At 44.4% G+C, this 19,917-nt stretch overlaps 1 protein-coding gene across 6 annotated transcripts in view; it reads left to right on the top strand.

The window, feature by feature from the left end:
- GCNT2 (glucosaminyl (N-acetyl) transferase 2 (I blood group)) overlaps positions 1-19,917 on the top strand; it is a 123,922-nt gene that overhangs the window by 56,259 nt on the left and 47,746 nt on the right. For 4 of the 6 annotated variants that reach the window (XR_004352112.1, XM_032648053.1, XM_032648056.1 and 1 more), the window contains exon 3: positions 9,958-10,782. The exons of 1 other annotated variant lie outside the window; for it this stretch is intronic. Coding sequence is in view for 4 of the 5 variants with exons in the window: in XM_032648053.1 (XP_032503944.1) it covers positions 9,958-10,782 (825 nt within the window). In the remaining variant the exon portion in view is untranslated. Of the gene's footprint in view, positions 1-9,402; positions 10,783-19,917 lie in introns of those variants that run through there. One more of the 6 variants, XM_032648059.1, reaches the window with a different exon arrangement.

Below are 19,917 nucleotides of genomic sequence, written 5' to 3'. Positions count from 1 at the left end.
GTCATGGCTGAGGGTGGCTGGTGTCAGGAGCCAGAGTGGAAACAGCCTTGGTTTGCTTAGGGAAGAAGTGATGTGGGCTCTGGTATGTGGTCCTGCAGAGTATTTTTGATTAGAAGTGATAACTAGGCTTCCCTGGTGGCGCAGTGGTTGAGAGTCTGCCTGCCGTATGCAGGGGACACGAAGATCCCACATGCCGTGGAGTGGCTGGGCCGTGAGCCATGGCTGCTGAGCCTGCGCGTCCGGAACCTGTGCTCCGCAACGGAGAGGCCACAGCAGTGAGAGGCCCGCATACCGCCAAAAAAAAAAAAAAGTGATAACCATAAATAATAGTTATTCCACAAAGACACCTGATCCCCATTCACCTGGGAGACTCCACTGGAAGAATATTTCTGGAGAAGGACTCTGGCTCATTATTTATTTATTCATTTATTCATTTCTGGTGAGATTATATAACATAGAAAGTGCACATATCATTAGGGTTCAGAATGATGCAGTTTCACAAACTAGACACACCCATGCAACCAGCATCAAGGACACAGAAATAACCGCATCCCAGTCACTACCCTGATGTCTGACAGCATAGATACTTTTACCTGTTTTGTCCTTTATGGAAATGGAAATATACAGCATGTCCTTTTTCTGTCTGCCTTTTTTTTGCTCAGTGTTATGTTTGTGAGATTCCTTTTTTTGGTTGTTGCAGGCAGTTGTACTGATTCATTCTCGTTGCTGTGCAGAGAGAAGGAGGTTGTGTGCGGTTGGGGATGGGGGATGATTTTGCCCCCCCAGAGAACATTTGGCGATATCTGGAGGACATTACTGGTTGTCACAGCTTGGGGAGAGGGGGCAAGGGGTGCTACTGCATCTAGTAAGTAGAGGCCAGGGATGCTTCTAAACATCCTACGGTGCACAGGACGGCCCCCCAAACAAGGCGTATTCAGCGCAAAATGCCAGTAGTGCTAAGGTAGAGAAACCCTGCTGTCTAACAACCATTGGTGGGCATTTGAGTCTTGTTATGAACACGGCTGCAGTGAATGTTGAGCTATGCGTCCTTTGATAAACATGTACGCAAATGCAAATACCTGGGGATGGAATTGCTGGGGGAGACGATATGTCTGTGCGCAGCCTGAGTAGATACTGCCAGTTTCAGAGTGGTCCCAATTCACGCTTCCACCAGGGAGCGCATGCATGTTATGGTTGCTCTGTGTCTGCACCGATATACCGTATTTTCTGACTTTTTCTCTTCCCTTCTCTTTTTAAAAAAGTTTGTATCCTTCTCCTGCACCCTCCTCCATTTCAGCTTATGGCACACTAGATACTCAAAACATCACTGTTTGTCGGTAAATAGTCCTAATCTATATTTTGTGAAAGACTGGGATTATGCACAGGTGTTGCACAGTGTATACAGTAAATTAGACAACTGCATTTGGGGCAGGATGACCTGCAACTAGGGTTTCTCTTCATTTAAATAACAGCAACTAGCACCTTTCTGTGTATCCATTTTCTGCCATTTCTTCCTAAAAGTACCAATTAACTTTCCAAAGGAAATCTTTTTTTTTTTTTTTTTGCGGTACGCGGGCCTCTCACTGTTGTGGCCTCTCCCGGTGCAGAGCACAGGCTCCGGACGCGCAGGCTCAGCGGCCATGGCTCACGAGCCCAGCCGCTCCGCGGCATGTGGGGATCCTCCCGGACCGGGGCACGAACCGTGTCCCTGCATCGGCAGGCAGGCTCTCAACCACTGCGCCACCAGGGAAGCGCTATCCACCATTTGAATTCATGTTTATTAAGTATTTCCAAATTATACAGTATTGTTTATCCTGAAATATTGGTTGTTTTGTTTTGTTTACAGTATATTGTTTAGTCCTAGGGAAACAGATCAGGTGGGGTCATTGAGGAAAAAAAAATCATAGAGTTTTGGCATCTGATCCGTTGGTTCTCAAACTTTTTGTCTCAAGACTGTTAGAAATGGAAATAATTAAATTCCACCTAAAACTAACTGATGTCTTGCGGCAGGGGCCCTGCAACCTGTATGTTAACAACCCCTCCATGTAATGAGATGTCAAACAGAAGTTTGCAAACTTTTAACCTAGACTATCCTTAACCTCAAGTCACAGGCATACCAGTTTGGCTTTTGGAAACAAGTGGTTTGCTGAAACAAATAAGTCAGTTCTTCCAAGGTTAAGTAATTAATTTCCACAGGTAAATTCAGTGGTAAGTTTCATCCGGAAATGTTAATTGGCTGTGACTTTTGTGGGATGATTGATTGTTCATTTTCTAAGCCCCCAGTTTCAGGCTGTTGGTAGTACTAATGGCTACATTTCTGCTACTAAAGGTTGCCTCCTACCTGCACAGGCTTTGACATTTGCCTCTGGGGATTTGTGTAGACTGTCTTTTGCAAATATTTGCTTAGCATCCTTTAGCATGCAGGAACTGTTTCCATGACACCTTTTGCTCAAAATCAGATGTAGATCACTTCAGCTCACACTACCATGATATGATCTAGTACCACCGCTTCCTGGATCTGCCACCTAGGCCTTGAAAATTCTGTGTGTTAAACTTCTTACCCCTCTGAGATGAGAATTTGAAATCATGCTTTGCCTCCTAATCTAGACAGCAACTTCTTCTGTTGCTAATTAGATGAACGGGATAGAAAATAAATGATTGGGTCCCAGGAGAAGGTGGATTTTCCCAGTGAACCCCCTTGGAGGACTGCTCAATTATGGGAGAATTGTTGTTTTAGTGAAAGATTGTGCTTCGGAAAAATCTTCTTCTTCTCTTTAGCGTCGTAATCATCACTGATAGGTAGATAGATAGATAGATATAGACAAATAAATGAAAGGCTTCATTTACAAACCAACTAGCCACCCAGAACAGAATAACTTAACCGGTTGTCCAAAGTGGATTAGATTATCACCCTTCTTTACTTTCTTGTGAAATACTCTTAGTTCCAGGGGAAAAAAATAAATCCCTATAGGGACTTCTTCGGTGGCGAAGTGGATAAGACTCCGCGCTCCCAATGCAGGGCGCACAGTTCGATCCCACGTGCATGCCGCAACTAAGACCCAGTGCAACCAAATAAATAAATAAATATAAAAAATAATAATAAAAAAATCCTATATTTTATAATTAAGGAATGAATCCCTGAGTCATTTGACCTGCTTCAGTAACAATGCAAACCACACAAAAATGACCTTCCAAAGAGCAGCCAGCAGTGAGACCAAGAAATGATACCATCTCACCTCATTTACCTAACCTTTTCTGCCGATATAACTTCGCCTCTCCATGCCACGTCAACAAAAACTTCATCAGACCCAGTCCTTTTGGTGCCCTTTTCACTATTTTAACATGATAAATCTAGCTTTTGCTCAAGCCTGTGTTTCCTCAGTTTCTTTCTCAACTCCAGGATAGCAATTAATTGAGAATGGAATAACAAGTCCCAGAACAATTATGAAGGTATAATGAAGTTTGCATTAGTACATGGAATTAAACCAAGGAAAGATGCATGAGGACTTATGAATAGAATTCAGTGCTGATGTGGTACATTTGTAGTTAGGTCCTTGTACAGGCGTGTGCTAGGGGGAAGAGAGAAAAAAGCACTATTTGTACCGTAAAATCACACCTCCAGATAGCTAGAAATCGGCTTAAAAGAAAACAATCATGGGGACTTCCCTGGTGGTCCAGTGGTTAGGACTCTGCGCTTCCACTGCAGGGGCACGGGTTCAGTCTCTGGTCAGGGAACTAAGATCCCCACATGCTGCATGGTGTGGCCAAAAAGAAAAAAATCATGGATGGCTCTCCTAGCCTATGCTGTTCTAACATATAAATTAAAAGTGGGCAGACGTGGGTTTCAACATTCCTTCTTCCATAGCTGAAAATTGCACTTTCAAATGCCCAGATGATTCTGGACCCGTTCCCGAGCGTTGAGCACACCGTGTGCCAGGCCCTGGCTCAGCTGGTGAGCTGTGGGAGGGACAGGGGGCAAAAGTCCTTTTACTCTCACCCTCTAAACATGCCTGGTACTTTGAGGCCGTAGTTCACCGATTGGAAGGTTTTTATCTGCTGACACGTCAAAGAAGTTCTAGATTTACAGCCTCCCTGTGAAGTTTCTCCACATTTGGGCTTTCTTGTTCTTGGGTTCTTGCATACTCGTAATTTCTCCAACTGGAATGCCTTCTCGGTGTCTGTGTCTCACCACCGGAAGCCCTTTCTAACCACCCTGCCTCCGAGGGAACTGTTTCTCCTCTCCGAGTTCCTGTCACATTTGGTGGACATCCTCTTGTTTGGAACTGAGCCATAGTCTTTCCTGTTTTGTTGGTTATCTTTTCAGCTGTATGTATTTTGAATCCTAGTGAAGGTATACGCTCCTACAGGATAGGGGCCATACCCATACTGCCTGGATTCCACCACTGCTGCCTTAGCGATTCACCTTACAACAGACTGAATTGTAGCTCATTTTAAAAAGCTGGGAGGGACCAGGGAGAACATCCTTTATAAAGAGGAAGCGAGTAGGGGCCTAAGAGCACATAATCGGCTAAAGGTAGAAAGTGACCAGAGCCCAGGCTTCCTGGTTTTTTGCACCATATGCCCTGTTAGTAATCGTGGGCGTTAATGACACACGAGACAAAGCACGTCTTACATGGTTTCCTCCAGAAATTTGATGAAAAGTTGTGATTTTTTTAATGTCATTTAATCAATCTGGTCAGAGTTTTTGTTTGTCAGAAAAAAAGGTACCCGTTGCTCTGTTCCCAATTCCAGTTAAAAGAACATTTATCCATGAGCACCTGGAACCATGGGGGATGTGGACTCCATTCATTCATTCATTCAACACATTTAAAAATAAATAAATGACATAAAGAAGGCAACATACGTATTTCTCACTACTAGTTTGAAGGAGTGGAAAAATAATAATACAAAGTAGACTTTCTACTAATTCCCAGTCCATTAATTCCTTAGTGACCTTGGGACTTTAAATCTTTCCCCTATCTTTATTTCTTTATTTAAGAAAAAACTCAGTGCAGTATCTGAAGTCCTGTGAATATCTACAGGACTAAAGCCTCGACTGTAAGAGCCTTCGAACTGTTTCTAGGACATGTAGTTAACTGAGGCATAACTAGCACATTTACCTCCTAGTTTAAGAGGCTTTACTTACTCGTTTTTGCACCATGCCCTGTTAGTAATCGTGGGTGTTAATGACACACAAGACAAAGCACATCTTCCATGGTTTCCTCCACAAATTTGATTAAAAGTTGTTTTTTTTTTAATGTCATTTAATCTATCTGGTCAGTCAGTCTGGTCAGTAGTAATACTGCTACTGTTATTATCGTTGACATGTGCCTTATGCATTTACCGGCTGATGTGTACTTTCCACCATGATTTATTTTGGTCTTGTTCCTCCTCCAGTTGGCACTTGTTGCCCGGGAGCTCCTCGACCTAACATCTTAGGTGGTGCTCCTTTGGCAACAAGGTGAAGTCCAAGTTTCTCAGCACAACATGCAAGGTCTTTTATGACATTTTCCTTACGACCAGCTGCCGCCTTCCTCAAGGGTGTGACTTAGCCTGGCAGGCAGCGGACTTCACGTGCCTCTCCCTCAACTCATCCTTCTGTAGGCCTTCCAGAGTCAGGCGACTGCTACCTTGCCCCTTGCCACAGAAAGCCTAGGGGTGCTGAGGCTTGCCTTTCCCCCTTTGATTATTTCTTTATTTCACTGAGATTCTGAGTCTTCCAGTATTTCACAAAAAGAATACCCTCTTCATTATGGAGCTGTGCTCTAGATAGCATCATAATTGGAAAAATTCTTTTTTTTTTTAAGTTGTAGTACAGTTGATTTACAGTGTTTCATGTGTACAGCAAAGTGATTCAGTTAGACATAAACATATATTTATTCTTTTTCAGACTCTTTTCCATTATAGGTTATTACAAGATATTGAATATAGTTCCCTGTGCTGTACAGTAGGTCCTTGTTGATTATCTCTATATTAGTGTGTATATGTTAATTCCCAAACTCCTAATTTATCCCTCCCCCCTCCTTTCGCCTTTGGTAACCATAAGTTTGTTTTCTTTGTCTGTGAGTCTATTTCTGTTTTGTAAATAAGTTCATTTGTATCCTTTTTTCTTTAGATTTCACATATAAGTGATATCCTATGATATATGTCTTTGTCTGACTTACTTCACTTAGTACGATAATCTCTAGGTCCGTCCACATTGCTGCAAATGGTGTTATTTCATTCTTTTTTGTGGCATAGTAATATTCCAGTGTGTGTGTGTGTGTGTGTGTGTGTGTGTGTGTGTGTGTGTGTACCACATCTTTAACCATTCATCTGTCAATGGACATTTAGGTTGCTTCCATGTATGTCTTGGCTATTGTAAATAGTGCTGCTATGAACACTGGGGTACATGTACCTTTTCAAATTAGAGGTTTTGTCTTTTCCAGATATCTGCCCAAGAGTGGGGTTACAGATCATATGGTAACTCTATTTTTAGTTTTTTAAGAACCTTGCGTACTGTTCTCCACAGTGGCTGCACCAATTTACATTCCCACCATCAGTGTAGGAGGTTTCCCAGAAAAATTATTAAATGATGTAAAAAACAATAAAGGCTTCTGAATGGAAGGAGAAGCAAGCTTTTAAGGCGGCCCGGAGAGGGCAAACACGTCTAGCCTGATTAATCGTCTAGTTCGGGAATAACTGCTTCCAAAGTGAGCCAAAGGTGCGTCAGTCTTGTGCTGGCCTGCAGTCACGAGCAGGTAGGGAAGGCTGAGCGGTTCAGTCTCAGCAGCAAACAAATGCCTCGTGTCTGTGCTGGAAAAGCAGGTCACGTGGCCTATTAGGAAGGAAAGGGAACAGGTAACGGCCTTCCCCTCTTACAAGTGGTTTTTAAAAAAGTTCTCCTGTAGGCATTTTTCAATACCCAAGGACAGCCAAAAGGGCAGACAGGAAAAAGAGCCACATTTTCAACACTCAAACAGTGTTGTTTTAAATAACGGATTGAATACCAAACAAATAGGATGAAAGTTCCTAATCTGGCTAATGTCTGTATTTCTCAATATAGTAACATTATTAATGTCAGTGCCTAAGCCTGTATAAATCTGAACCCCTTGTTGTTGGCCAGTTGGAAATAATAATGTAAACAGGACTCTGTTGGCCTCATTGTCATGTATCTGAACACTTTGTCAAACTGCAAATATTTAAAATATTTTAATATTCACTCTAAGCCAAAAAGTCTTTGCCAAACTAGATACTGAAATTACTCTCTGTTGTGTTGAAATAGGATAGACTATAACCTGATATTTAAAGGTATTATTTGGGAAAAAAAGGAAGGTTGGGATTGAATTTTCCATTATCATTCATTTTCGTATCATTTACCATTATCATTCATTATCATATTTTCAGAGTCATTCTCTTTGCTCTGCTCCATGGGAACACTAAGAATTAGATTGATCTGCTCTGTCCAGTTAAGGGCTCCATTTACTTTTTTCCACTTTGCATAAAAAGCCAAAGGTGGGTTCTATGTAGAGTTTATTTGTGATGGGTCTTAGAGAATGAGGAGAATTTAGTAAGGAGAGAGAAAAATAATGTACAAGCTGGAATAATGAAAAATAGGAGTAATAAAAGCTAGAATGAAAACCTACCGTGGTTCAGGAGGTGATGTGTCATTCAGCTGAAGTGCAGGGGCTTAGCGCTGGTTTTCATACCTCTGCTGAAAACAAGAAATAAGCATATTGTTCTATTAATTTCATTAATAGCAGGGTAGAGCCTTTTCAAAAAGGAGGAGAGAAAGGGCATTAAAGGACGTTTTTTCTTCATGCGGGGGCTGAGGGGTGGGGGGTGGGTGTTCAGTCTCCGACAGTGAGTTACTGCTACAGGATGGAGGCTCAGAGGGGTTACGTTCACCTCAAAGGGAAAGTGAAACAGGAAGGCATGAAGTAGTTGTATGGGTATGTTAGAAGCCATCATAAGTAAAATATGTTGATCTGTATTAAAAAAAAGCTGGTTGGAAAAATAAAAGGTTGAAGATGAGAACCTTGTAAGTTAAAGAGCTTCAAAACTCTGCTATTTACAAATAGGGGCAAAGAACATTCATTTCCTAGGTGATTTGACAGGCTTAACCTGGCAGGTATAAAGCACTTCTCTGAGTATTAGATGATGTTCTCTGGGTAGTGAAAACCTGAATGCGCTCTAGGTGCCCTTATCCGAACATCATTTGTGCCAGGATTCGAGTGCTTTCCGGTGAAGTTTTAAGGTCTCATCTAAATCAGGGGATGTAGCTTGGCATTTGTTCATTGGACCCCAACATCCTGTTACCAAATCAAACTCAGGGCCGCTCGCCGGCGGGCAGTAAGGCCAATCTAATGACACCGGGTTGTGGTGAAGGAAAGTGCAGCATTTATTGTAAAGATGGCAATACAAAGAGGATGGGTGGCTCGTTTTCTAAAACCCCGACGGTTTTGGGGGGAGTATTTAATGGGCAAAATTTGGGGTGAGGGCTACAGGGCTTGTGACTTTGTTCTGATTGGCTGGTGGCCAGGTAGCAGGGCGGTGCTCCAGGGATCTTGCCCTCAGCCTGAAGTTACCATCCTCCACCTGGGTGGAGGCCTTAGTTCCCGCAGAACTCAGATATTGTTGTGTGTATCCCTTGAGGAAGAACCAGGACTCTGCCCCAAGGCTGCAGTATTGTTTCTAGGCTGTTCCTCCCTTGTTTCTGCATCCCCTCCCTTCCCTGATTAGCAACTGTTTGAAGCTGCCCTTTGGAGCTCAGGGAACGTCCAGGAGCCTGAAAGAAACCTATTTCCTACAAACAAGAAACGGGGGGGGGGGGGGGGCACGGAAAGAATTTGTACCAGGGAGGACCCCACAGGGTCCTGCTCCGTTTCAACCCTTATGATAAGCACACGGTGGGAGGAGAGGGGCTGTCACGACGTAATCGCAAAGTCACAGATCCCAGAGCCTTGCACTTTCAGATCCCCTAGGACTGGAACCCCGGTAAGCTCTTGTTTTAGAAAAGAGAGTGCCGGGGACTTCCCTGGCGGTCCAGTGCTTAAGACTCCGCGCTTCCACTGCAGGGGCTTCGGGTTCAATCCTCGGTCCGGGAACTAGGATCCCGCATGCCTCGCGGTAGGGCCAAAAAAAGAGAAAGAAAAAGAGTAGGGCGGGGCTAGAAAGCATTACAAAAGAGCCCGGTGGATGAGGTTTTTTTTTAAATTTTCATTCTCGTCACTTCAGTCATTTTTTCACTAAAGCGGCATATTTGAGAACGGAGGCAACATTATACCCCGTGGAGTGTGCTCGAAGAGTCGAGGGACCAGGCTGTGGCTCATCGCCATGAGCAACAAGGGGGTGGGGGGTGGGGGTGGGAGTGCTGGGGGCGGGGGAGTGCCGCAGCTTGTCGGATGAGTAGCAGGAAACTGCACGCCTGCCAGAACGCATCATTTCAGCTTTCGTTCTTACTGTATTAATTCCCTGAATGACAGTAACAAGGTGGGGAGGGGGAACCTTCCGAAATGAAGCAAAAGAGATCTGAGAAACTAAATCTGCAGGGGAAAAGGAGACTAAAACCACAGTTTTAGTGAAACAGCCAGCCGTTGCGAGCAGGGAGGCAGAGGGAGGGAAAAAGGCTGGGCTTAAGCAACCTGCTACCGGGATGTAGACAAAGGCGGTTTGAAAGGCAGAGAACGAGGCGGGATCAGTAGCTCTATCAGCATGGGGAGTGCGCCAGCCGCTGGATTCCCGGGATGAAACCGGATGAATTCACAGTGTCTCCTTCAGGGCACGAATTACTGGAGTATGCACCAAAATAAGAACTCAGAGAAAAAAGTAAGTTTGGGAGAGGACTTAGATTTTCACGGTCTTTGAAATCTCCTCTTGGAGGCATGCCTTCATTGATGCGTTACCTCTTTATAGTTTCTGTCTCTTGTGTAATCATTTTTATCGTGTTCTATGTGTTCAATTTTGGGGGCGAACAAGGCTTCCAGAGGCTAAATAACTCGGACACTTTGATGCTGAGTCAAGTTTGCATATCCTTTATCAGTGGCAAAACACCTTTCCTCTGGAGAAACAAACTCACGATCTATGAGACGTCTTCTTGCAAGGAATACCTGGCTCAAAGCCACTACATCACGGCGCCGTTATCTAAAGAAGAAGCTGAATTTCCTTTGGCATATATCATGGTCATCCATCACAATTTCGACACCTTTGCAAGGCTCTTCAGAGCTATTTACATGCCTCAGAATATCTACTGTGTTCACGTGGATGAGAAAGCGACAGTTGAATTTAAAGATGCAGTGGAGCAATTACTGAGCTGCTTCCCGAATGCTTTTCTGGCTTCCAAGATGGAACCCGTGGTCTATGGTGGGATCTCCAGGCTCCAGGCTGACTTGCACTGCATCAAGGATCTTGCAGCCTTGGAGGTTCCGTGGAAGTACGCCATCAACACCTGTGGGCAAGATTTCCCCCTGAAAACCAACAGGGAGATAGTTCAGTATCTGAAAGGATTTAAAGGGAAAAACATCACCCCAGGGGTGCTGCCTCCAGCTCACGCAATTGGACGGACTAAATATGTCCACCGAGAGCACCTGGGCAAAGAGCTTTCCTATGTGATAAGAACCACAGCACTGAAACCGCCTCCTCCCCACAATCTCACCATTTACTTCGGTTCTGCCTACGTTGCCCTGTCAAGAGAGTTTACCAACTTTGTTCTCCATGACCCACGGGCTCTTGACTTGCTCCAGTGGTCCAAAGACACCTTCAGCCCGGATGAACATTTCTGGGTGACGCTTAATAGGATTCCAGGTATGTGGGATTTCCTATTTCACGTGAAGGCAACGTGCCATACTTGAAAGGGCTTTTCGAGAGCCAGCTCCTTTTTATTAGAAGTAGAAGATGAAAACTGAAATATATAGTTTTCACCTGCATCCTTTATAAACTCTAAACATCTAAAGAATGATGTTCTTTAGAATACAGTATTCTGACGAAGCCAAATAGTACCTTTTAGTGGTATTGCTTTGCAGTTCATCGTGTTCTTTTGCATTCATCATCTTATTAAATCTTTAACCACAATCGGTATTATGGTTCTCCATCCCCGCTGGTGTTCTTTCTTTCCCCCAGATTTGTCAGAGTTGCTGTAACCCCAGGGCCATTGCCTTGGCCACTCCCCTACCTACCCCCAGACCTTCACAGGCTCCCTCTTATCAGCCAAAGGTCATCAGCTCAGAGAAGCTGAGCTGACCACCCCACCTTTTTCCTTCAAAGAGTTTATTATCATCTGGAATATCCTATCTGCTTACTTGCATGGATTTGTTCTTGGCCTCCTCTGTATTAGCTCGGTGAAGTTGGGTCATTTTCTATCTTGTTAACTGCCGTATCTTCCATGAGTAGAACACATAGCACATGCTCGATAAAAATGAATGAATGAATGAGTGGCAAAGCATGAGACATTACTATGGCACCACAGCTGTCTCCCTAAGACCCCGTGAGCAGAGAAATACTTAGACTCATGCATGTACTATACCACAGGTGTGAAGTTTTAAAAAAATATATATTTTAACTTCAGATAAATAATGAGATTCCAGGAGAAGCTCCTTCCTTTCTCACCAGAACAGTTCTATCTGTACTAATGGACCAAATCAATTATTTTTAAAACTATATAAAACATGATAGGGTTTCTTCTGAAGGAAACAGCGTGCTTTGGACTCAATGAAAAGTACAAAATGGATCTCTGATGAACTCGACAGCATTATTATAGCAGGAGAAAAGCAATCATTGTTCTGGTTTTTGGGGGGTTGCCAAGTTGGAAACACTGGTAGGTGCTCTCAGGCAGCAGGGTGGGGCCTGCTGGGCGATAAACATGGCTGCGTTCTCTGGAAAATACCGTGTTTGGTCTCTGAATCCCAGGGTGACTGGCCTGGTGAACAGGGCTTGCTCTCGCACTCTGCAAGCTCTTTCTTGACCTCCCTCTTCCTGTGGACATCTTTTCACCTTTTATCTGTTGTTTCCATCATTGGCATCTAATCGGTGAGCACTACGTAATTAGAGGCAGATTTTCATATTTAAATATTCCCTTTCTATTTTCACTATTCCCTTAGGATTTATGAAGATTTGATACTAGCCTCGTGGTTCCATAGGTATCGTACTAAAATGAAGGCAGTTCGTAACTTCACAAAAGCCTGAATTGTCGTTTCTTAAAAAGAGAAAAACATGGGTTTGTGTTAGTGTTAAATGTCTGTTTGGTTTGCAGAAGGATGGTCAGTCTTATCAATGTCAAATCAATTTAACAAAATCGAGGAAAAATAATCTCTTACCCCCCATTTTTTTCCCTTACCCCCTTCTCCTTTCCAGCCCTGGTGAAATAGATGAGGCAGGAGACAAGACCATTTTTGCTGTAGGTTTGTGGGGTGACTCGCTGGCTTCTACCCTCTCTCAGCCACAGTATGACCCCATATAAATAGCCTCTTGGAATCTCCAATCACCCCAGCTACAAACTAAGGGCCCCAGGAGGCAAGATCCTCTTCATTCCTCCATATGCCTTTCTTTGCAGAGGACACAATACCCAGAACCACATAAACACCTAGCAGGCAGCTGTTGAGAATTTGTAGAAAGGCCAAAATGCCTTTATTTATAAATAAGTAAAGTGAGACTCAATAGAAAGTACACTCGTAGAGGTGAGTCTAGACTCCAACAATCTTGTTGCCCCTTAGCCTTGGCAGATGCCTTTCATGACCCCTGTAGGAAATCGGAGACGAGAGCTCCGCTGAGAGAACCTCAGTGGTCTGGTTCTGCAAGGGATGTTTTTCAGAATAACGTGACATTTCCTAGGGTCTTGCCTCCTTCCTCTGTTACATTCCAGATGGCATCCTGGTTCAGGGAGCAAGCAGGAACATATCCTGCTTGTAGGTGGGCCCTTCCTGAATTACAAGTGATTTAAAGAAAACAAGCCATCACATGCTCTAGCCCCAGTGATGGACCTCCCCATCTTCAAAGGCGATGCAGAATTCAGTCACATGCTCCAGTCCCTCCAGTGGTTTTCCACTTGAGCGCTCTTTGTGATTTAGGATTTGGTGCGTGAATCTGGTTCTTTATTACCAGACAACCTTTTACCATATCACGTCTTCTGTTTTCAGTGTCATGTTTTAAGGGGAAAAGTCCTTCGGTAAATACAGCGTAAACATTTTTGCAAATGTGCGAGTTCAGATGGTGCAGTTCCTTGCCTCCCTCAAAGTTCCTTTCTGTTTTTATCCTAAACATCCTAAATTAAAGTGTTTGTGTTAGAAAGACCCTGCACAGTCATATCAGGCTCCCTGAAACACCCACAAGAGGACCAAGACCAAGAACCTGATTGGTACCCTGTTACTAGGTGATAATCAGACAACAAAATGAGAATAGTTTAAAATCAGCGAGACTCGGGAATTCCTTGGCGGTCCAGTGGATCGGACTCCGTGCCTTCACTGCAGGAGGTGTGGGTTTGATCCCTGATTGGGGAAGTGAGATCCCACATGCTTTGCTGCACAGCAAATAAATAATAAATAAATAGAGACTCAATAGAAAATATGCTCATAGAGGTAAGACTAAATCACATATCTTCACATGGTTTTTTTTTTTTTTTTATGTTGTCTTTCTATTGAGAAAATGACTTCTCTCTTGGTTTTCAACACTTACGTTTTTTCCAAACTGCATTAGATATAGAAATGGTGCCGGGCCATGTCCCTTGGGGACCCCAGTCTCACATCCTTCTTTAGGGAAGGCCAGAAAGAGTGGTTATCATTCCATTCTGTGTGGCTGTGTACAGATGGGTTGTCTAGATTTCTGCCTTCTGGCCATATTCTCAAAGGAAACCCTTCTGGAGCGCAAATTTCTCTCACTCATCGCTTGAGGGTTAGGGTTAGGGTTGGCATGCGGCTCTGTCATATGCACGCTGTACGAATTCTGGTGCACGCTGAGCTTTTCCAGCTTCTCCAGTCTTTGTAATCACTGCTGTATGTCACCTTAAGAAAAGCTCCCATATTACTATTCCCATAGCATTTGCTTTGGCCTACCTGCCCCAGGGCGGAGTGCCAGAGACCATTGAGATGTTTTGCTTTAAGTCTTGTGGAATTGTTGAGGATCTGCAGAAGCCTCTGCTGGTCCAGTTTTTTCACAGTCCACTTCCGTGGCTCACTTGTCTTCTTGTCCCACTTTACGGTGGGTCTGTCTCTAAAGAAAAGGCAAAACTGCTCCATGCTTTGACTTCAGCTCCGTTTTTCCCCTCGCTGCCTAAGCTTGTTCTTTTGGATTTTTGCTCATGTGTTTCTCTGACCTTTCTCATGCCATGAGGTTTTTGTTCCATAAGAATGTTTTCATTTGCCTCTTCTTTTTTCCATTTTGTATACTTCTTTTTTTTTTTTTCCGGAGCCCCTTTGTCAAATAAATTACCTCAACTTCAGAAAGGACCACATGATCACATTTCCTCATGTTTCAATGCTAAAAATAGCTTGTTTCCTACTTTGATTTCTTTTGCTTTTTTAACTTTGCGCCTTATATGTGGACATTCTTTGGGCATGTGTTATGACTCTTTGAGTTGCATGTGACAGAAACACAACTCAAAGTTGCTTAAACAGACCCCAGAACTTACTGGGTCATAGAATTGAGGTGCCCAAGGAGGGCCTCCGAGTAAAGCTGGATCAAGGCTTGGAACGGTATATGCGGGACTCTGTCTCTGTGAAGTGACCAACCGTCCCTGTGTGCCCAGGTCTGAGGGGGGTCTTGGGCATGGGACCTTCCATGCTAAAGCCAGGGAAGTCCCAGTTTGGTCTGAACTGGTCACTCTATCTGTCTGTCTGCCTGTCACTGGGTTGACTTTATTCAGTTTGGACCTCCCCACGTGGTGTCAGAGAGGCCCAGAAGTAGCTCCAGCTGCTTGCTTCTCACAGCCGGCACTCCCAAGAGAAAAGAAAGGGTTTTTTTTTCCTCATAGTTCCAACAACAGCTCAGGGAAGTCGTCAGATTGGTCCTTCTCGGTCCAAATCCCTATCCCTAAACAAACCAGGGGCAGGAAGAATGCTGACCAGCTTCTCTTGGGTCACTTTTTCACCCTCGAGCTAAAAGTTCAGGGCAGGCTATGGTGAAGGATGGTTCTTCGCCCGTGATGCCTGCCAGACAAAAGCACACGCCCACTGCAAGGTGGTTCCGGGTCCTGCAGGCAGGGGGGTTTCAGTGAGCACCTCCACCTCAATTAGAAGGACAAGATTTAATGAGGTATAACAGTTTTCAGCACTTGGGCAATTATAACTTGGAGAAGACTAATTAAATTACCATTGTGGAAAAGGCATGATCTCAATAAGCATACTTCTCTTCCCTCATAAAAACATTTTATTTATTTTTTTAAATGTATTTATTCTTTAAAATAAATTTATTTATTTTTGGCTGTGTTGGGTCTTCGTTGCTGCGCGCGGGCTTTCTCTAGTTGCGGCGAGCGGGGGCTACTCTTTGTTGTGGTGCACAGGCCTCTCATTGCAGTGGCTTCTCTTGTAGCAGAGCATGGGCTCTAAGTGCGCGGGCTTCAGTAGTTGTGGTGCACGGCTCAGTAGTTGTGGCACACAGGCTTAGTTGTTCTGCGGCATGTGGGATCTTCCTGGACCAGGGATCAAACCCGTGTCCCCTGCATTAGCAGGCGGACTCTTAACCACTGCACCACTGGGGAAGTCCGTCATAAAAACATTTTAAATAAAATTATATTTTATTTATATATATAAATAATAAGTATATCAATAAATATTAATATAAATTTGATAATTTTATACAAATATACCTTTACATTTCTTTTTAATAATAATTATTATATTTGGATAGTACTTAGTTTGCAAAGGAATTTCTAACACATTATCTCCTTTAATTCTTATAAGAATTCTATTAAGGGGAGGACTGTTGTTCCCATTTTGCAGATGAGAAATTTAAGATTAAAATAAGTGGCTTGTCCAAAGACAAATATTGCATATACCTAGCAAGAAATAAGAATGAAAAGAGGGAATTCCCTGGCCATCCAGTGGTTAGGACTCAGCACTTTCACTGCTGGGGCCCAGGTTCGATCCCTGTTCAGAGAACTGAGATCCTGCAAGCCACGCAGCACAGCCAAAAGAAAAGAAAAAAAAAAAAAAGAATGAAAATAAACATCTAGGGGGAAGTAGGGGGAAGCAGAGGTAAGATTTATGTGGTAAGCTTAGATTAAATTGAACCTAGTTTTATGAATTCTTCATTTGATTATTGCAATAACAGCAAGTGTTCAGAAGATGAAACTTAGCTAATTCTAAGTCTCATTAAGCGTGGGGAATGATTATATAATTGGACCCACCCAGGAATTTTCTCTCTTGTTCCTTGTGTCATCTGGATACTTAGCCCATCTTCCTGAAAACGTTGGCTTTTCCGTGCGAGCCGAAGGTACAGAAAAGATCAGGAGAGTAATGTTTATGAACATCTGCCCGTGGGTCTGCGTTATCTCAGTTTAATCGTTGCAAGAATCCCGTTGGGTCGGTATCTAAATTCACATTTTACAAGTGTGAGGATGGGATCAGAGGGGCTGAGTGACGTGTCCTGCTCCCAAAGCCGGAAGCACAGTAAAGGAGAGAGTGCAGCGGGCACCTGGGATTCTACACGCTCAGAACTCAACCCAGGCTCGCCTTTGTGTGCCCCTCAATCAACACCGCCCTCTGTTAGCTTAGACCTGCCGGCCGGCTTCTCTCTCCTCAGTTCTCACCACCCCCATCCCTCCAGCCCTGGAGCTTGGTTTCCAGAGTCGAGAGGACCAGGTTGGAATCCTAGCTCCTCCATCGCCGGCCTTGTGACCCGAGGACTGGAAAGCCCAGTCTTAGAGTAGCCGTGTAGCATAGATGTTGAAAGCTCGACCCTGGAGCCAGACTGCCTGAATTTGAATCTCTGCTCTGCCATTTACAAGCTTTGTGACTTTGGACAAGTTACCTAAATGTGGGAGCCTCCGTTTCTTCATCTATAAAATGGGAGAAATAATGATATTTACATCAAATCTGTGAGGTTTAGATGAGTTTGACCAGTGCCCAGCCCATATATTGAGTGTTAGTTTTTATTGTTCTTACTGTTATTATTTTCTTCATCTGTAAAATGGATATTCATTCAATAAATTTATTTTTTATTGAAATATAGTTGGTTTACAATGATTCATATATATATACATATATACGTATATATATATGAATATATTTCTCTCTATATTCTTTTTAAGATTATTTTCCCTTATATGTTATTACAAAATATTGAGTGTAGTTCCCTGGGCTATACAGTAGGTCCTTGTTGGTTGTCTATTTTATATATAGTCGTGTGTCTATGTTAATCTTAAACTCCTAATATATCCCTCCCCCTACCCCAGTAAATATTTATTGAGCACTTAGACACTGTGCTGGGTACTGAGAAATAATAGTGAATAAGTATATAATAGTGAATAAGACAAATAAGGCCCCTACTCTCATGGAGTATTCTAGAAGGAGGAGACAGGCAGTAAAAAGTAGACAGATAAGATAATTAGAGATTCTAAGTGCTATGAAGGAGACAAGCAGGCTGACGCAGGAAGGGACCTACTTCTTAGTGAAAGTAGCACGTGAACTGCACCTCCAAAATGAGAACAAGCCATCGGAACAAGAAGGAGGTCCCAGGCAGAGGGATGAGAGGTTGCAAAGGCCCTGAGGTGAGCAAGGGCTCCATGTGTTCAGGAGCCAGAAAAGCAGCCAAGGGGGCGGGGGTGAGGGCTGGACCTGGCGTGACGTGGGTGAGGCCCTCGTGTGACGGTCGCGGGGATGCCTTGACCTGGCAGCACCCGGTTCATAGGGTTGTGGGCCGAAGACGCAAGGGGATGTGTGCAAGGGCTCGGCTCCTGCCAGGTACCGGGTAAACGGTTAGTGATCCTGCCAGGTACCGGGATCTGGCTTTTGGCCTCCTTTCCATGGCTGGTGCCACCATCCCTCTCTCTCTTCCTCTCTCTCCTACAGTAGCCTGATTTCTTTCTAACTACTTTCCCTGACTCCATTCTCAGCCTGCTTTAATCCATCCTCCATAGTGCCAGAATGAGCGCGATAAAAATGTGCGTCGGTCTCATGATCACGTCTCTCTCCTTCTTAGAAACCTCCTGTGCATCCCCGTCACATACAGCCTCACGTCCTAGCCCCTTTGCTGGAAGGGAGCTCATTGCAGTGTGGCCCCTTGACCTCTGCAGCACCTTCTCGCCCTGTGCTCCGCCCCCCATCCCATACCGCGCACCAGCTGTACCAGACAACTCGTGGGTCTCAAATGTGCCACTTTCAGCCTCCCCGCCTCGACTCATGCCAGCTCCCCTCCAGAATGCTCTAGAACGCTCTTCCTCCCTCTCCCTCCTCTGACTGGCATGCACATTTCTTTGAAGATTCGGCTTAGAGTCATATTCTCTAAAGAGCCTTTCCTAATTCTCGCTCCTGTGGACTCCATCCCCCTGTATCACACTGTACTCCAGTGAGCCTGCAATGCTGTGTTTGTGCTCCTAGTGACCTTCCAGACTGACCTGCAGGGGTGGTAGCAGCACCTGCTAATTTCTTCTTCCTCATTCCTGGCACAACGCCTGGCACACGAGCAGTGGAGCCCTGGCTCCTTGGTGTCATTCCACTTGCACAAACTCAACTGTTTTCTCTCTCTCTCTCTCTCTCTCTCTCTCACACACACACGTACACACGTGCACACTCACAGTGTATGTAAGTCTAAATGGCCATCCCTCCACCGCCCTCCGTTCCACCCAGTGAGTCTGGGGTCCACAGTAAGCATGATGGGTCTTGGTTCCCATGCTCACGAATCTTAAAGATACAGTGTGCATCTCATAACATGGCCCCTCAGCTCAAATTAACTTCTTCATCTGGTGCTCATAAGAAGAAACCACCATCTGGACCAAGATTAAAAGGAAAATTGTCAGCATTGGAATTAGGGAGAGACTCTGTGTCATCTTAACACGGCATATTCCCAAAGGATTTCTCCAGAGGAATTTTGACTGTATGCTGTCATCCCTGTACATACTGGCTTTGTAACCTAATCTCCCGGTAGGATATATACCTTCTCTAAATGTTTGTTGGATTCATTGATTGGCTAGTAATTGGCAAAGTATGGGCACAAATTCAGATCATCCTATTTCTAATCTGGTGTTCTGCCCCCATCCTCAATTCAATGTATAGAATCGCTCTTTTTTTAAAAAAAATAAACTTATTTATTTATTTTTGGCTGTGTTGGGCCTTCGTTGCTTAACATGGGCTTTCTCTAGTTGAGGTGAATGGGGGCTACTCTTCGTTGCCGTGCGTGGGCTTCTCATTGCGGTGGCTTCTCTTGTTGTGGAGCACGGGCTCTAGAGCGCAGGCTCAGTAGTTGTGGCACATGGGCTTAGTTGCTCCGCAGCATGTAGGATCTTCCTGAACCAGGGCTCGAACCCGTGTACCCTGCATTGGCAGGCGGATTCTTAACCACTGTGCCACTGTGCCAACAGGGAAGTCCCTAGAATCACTCTTTTCTAAACGTTGTTTGTACTCAGAAAAGGCAGATAGGGTAAAAGTGCCACGAAGAGACGATTATCTGAAGCCAGCAGTCTTTGGACAATACTTTTGTATGTGACTCAAAGTCACAGAACTTTGAGCAATAACTTCAACATTAAGAAAAAGCTACCAGGGCTTCCCTGGTGGCACAGTGGTTGAGAGTCCGCCTGCCGATGCAGGGGACGCGGGTTCGTGCCTCGGTCCGGGAGGATCCCACGTGCCGCGGAGCGGCTGGGCCCATGAGCCATGGCGGCTGGGCCTGCGCGTCCGGAGCCTGTGTTCCTCAACGGGAGAGGCCCCAACACTGAGAGGCCCATGTACCACAAAAAAAAAAAAAAAAGAAAAAAGAAAAAGAAAAAGCTACCATGTGTTGCCAGAAGTGTTAAAG

This window comes from Phocoena sinus, chromosome 11 (genome assembly GCF_008692025.1).
Source record: "Phocoena sinus isolate mPhoSin1 chromosome 11, mPhoSin1.pri, whole genome shotgun sequence".
In the NCBI taxonomy this organism is placed as follows: domain Eukaryota; kingdom Metazoa; phylum Chordata; class Mammalia; order Artiodactyla; family Phocoenidae; genus Phocoena; species Phocoena sinus.
Note: the sequence above shows the minus strand (reverse complement) of the source record. Positions and strands in the feature narration are given on the sequence as shown.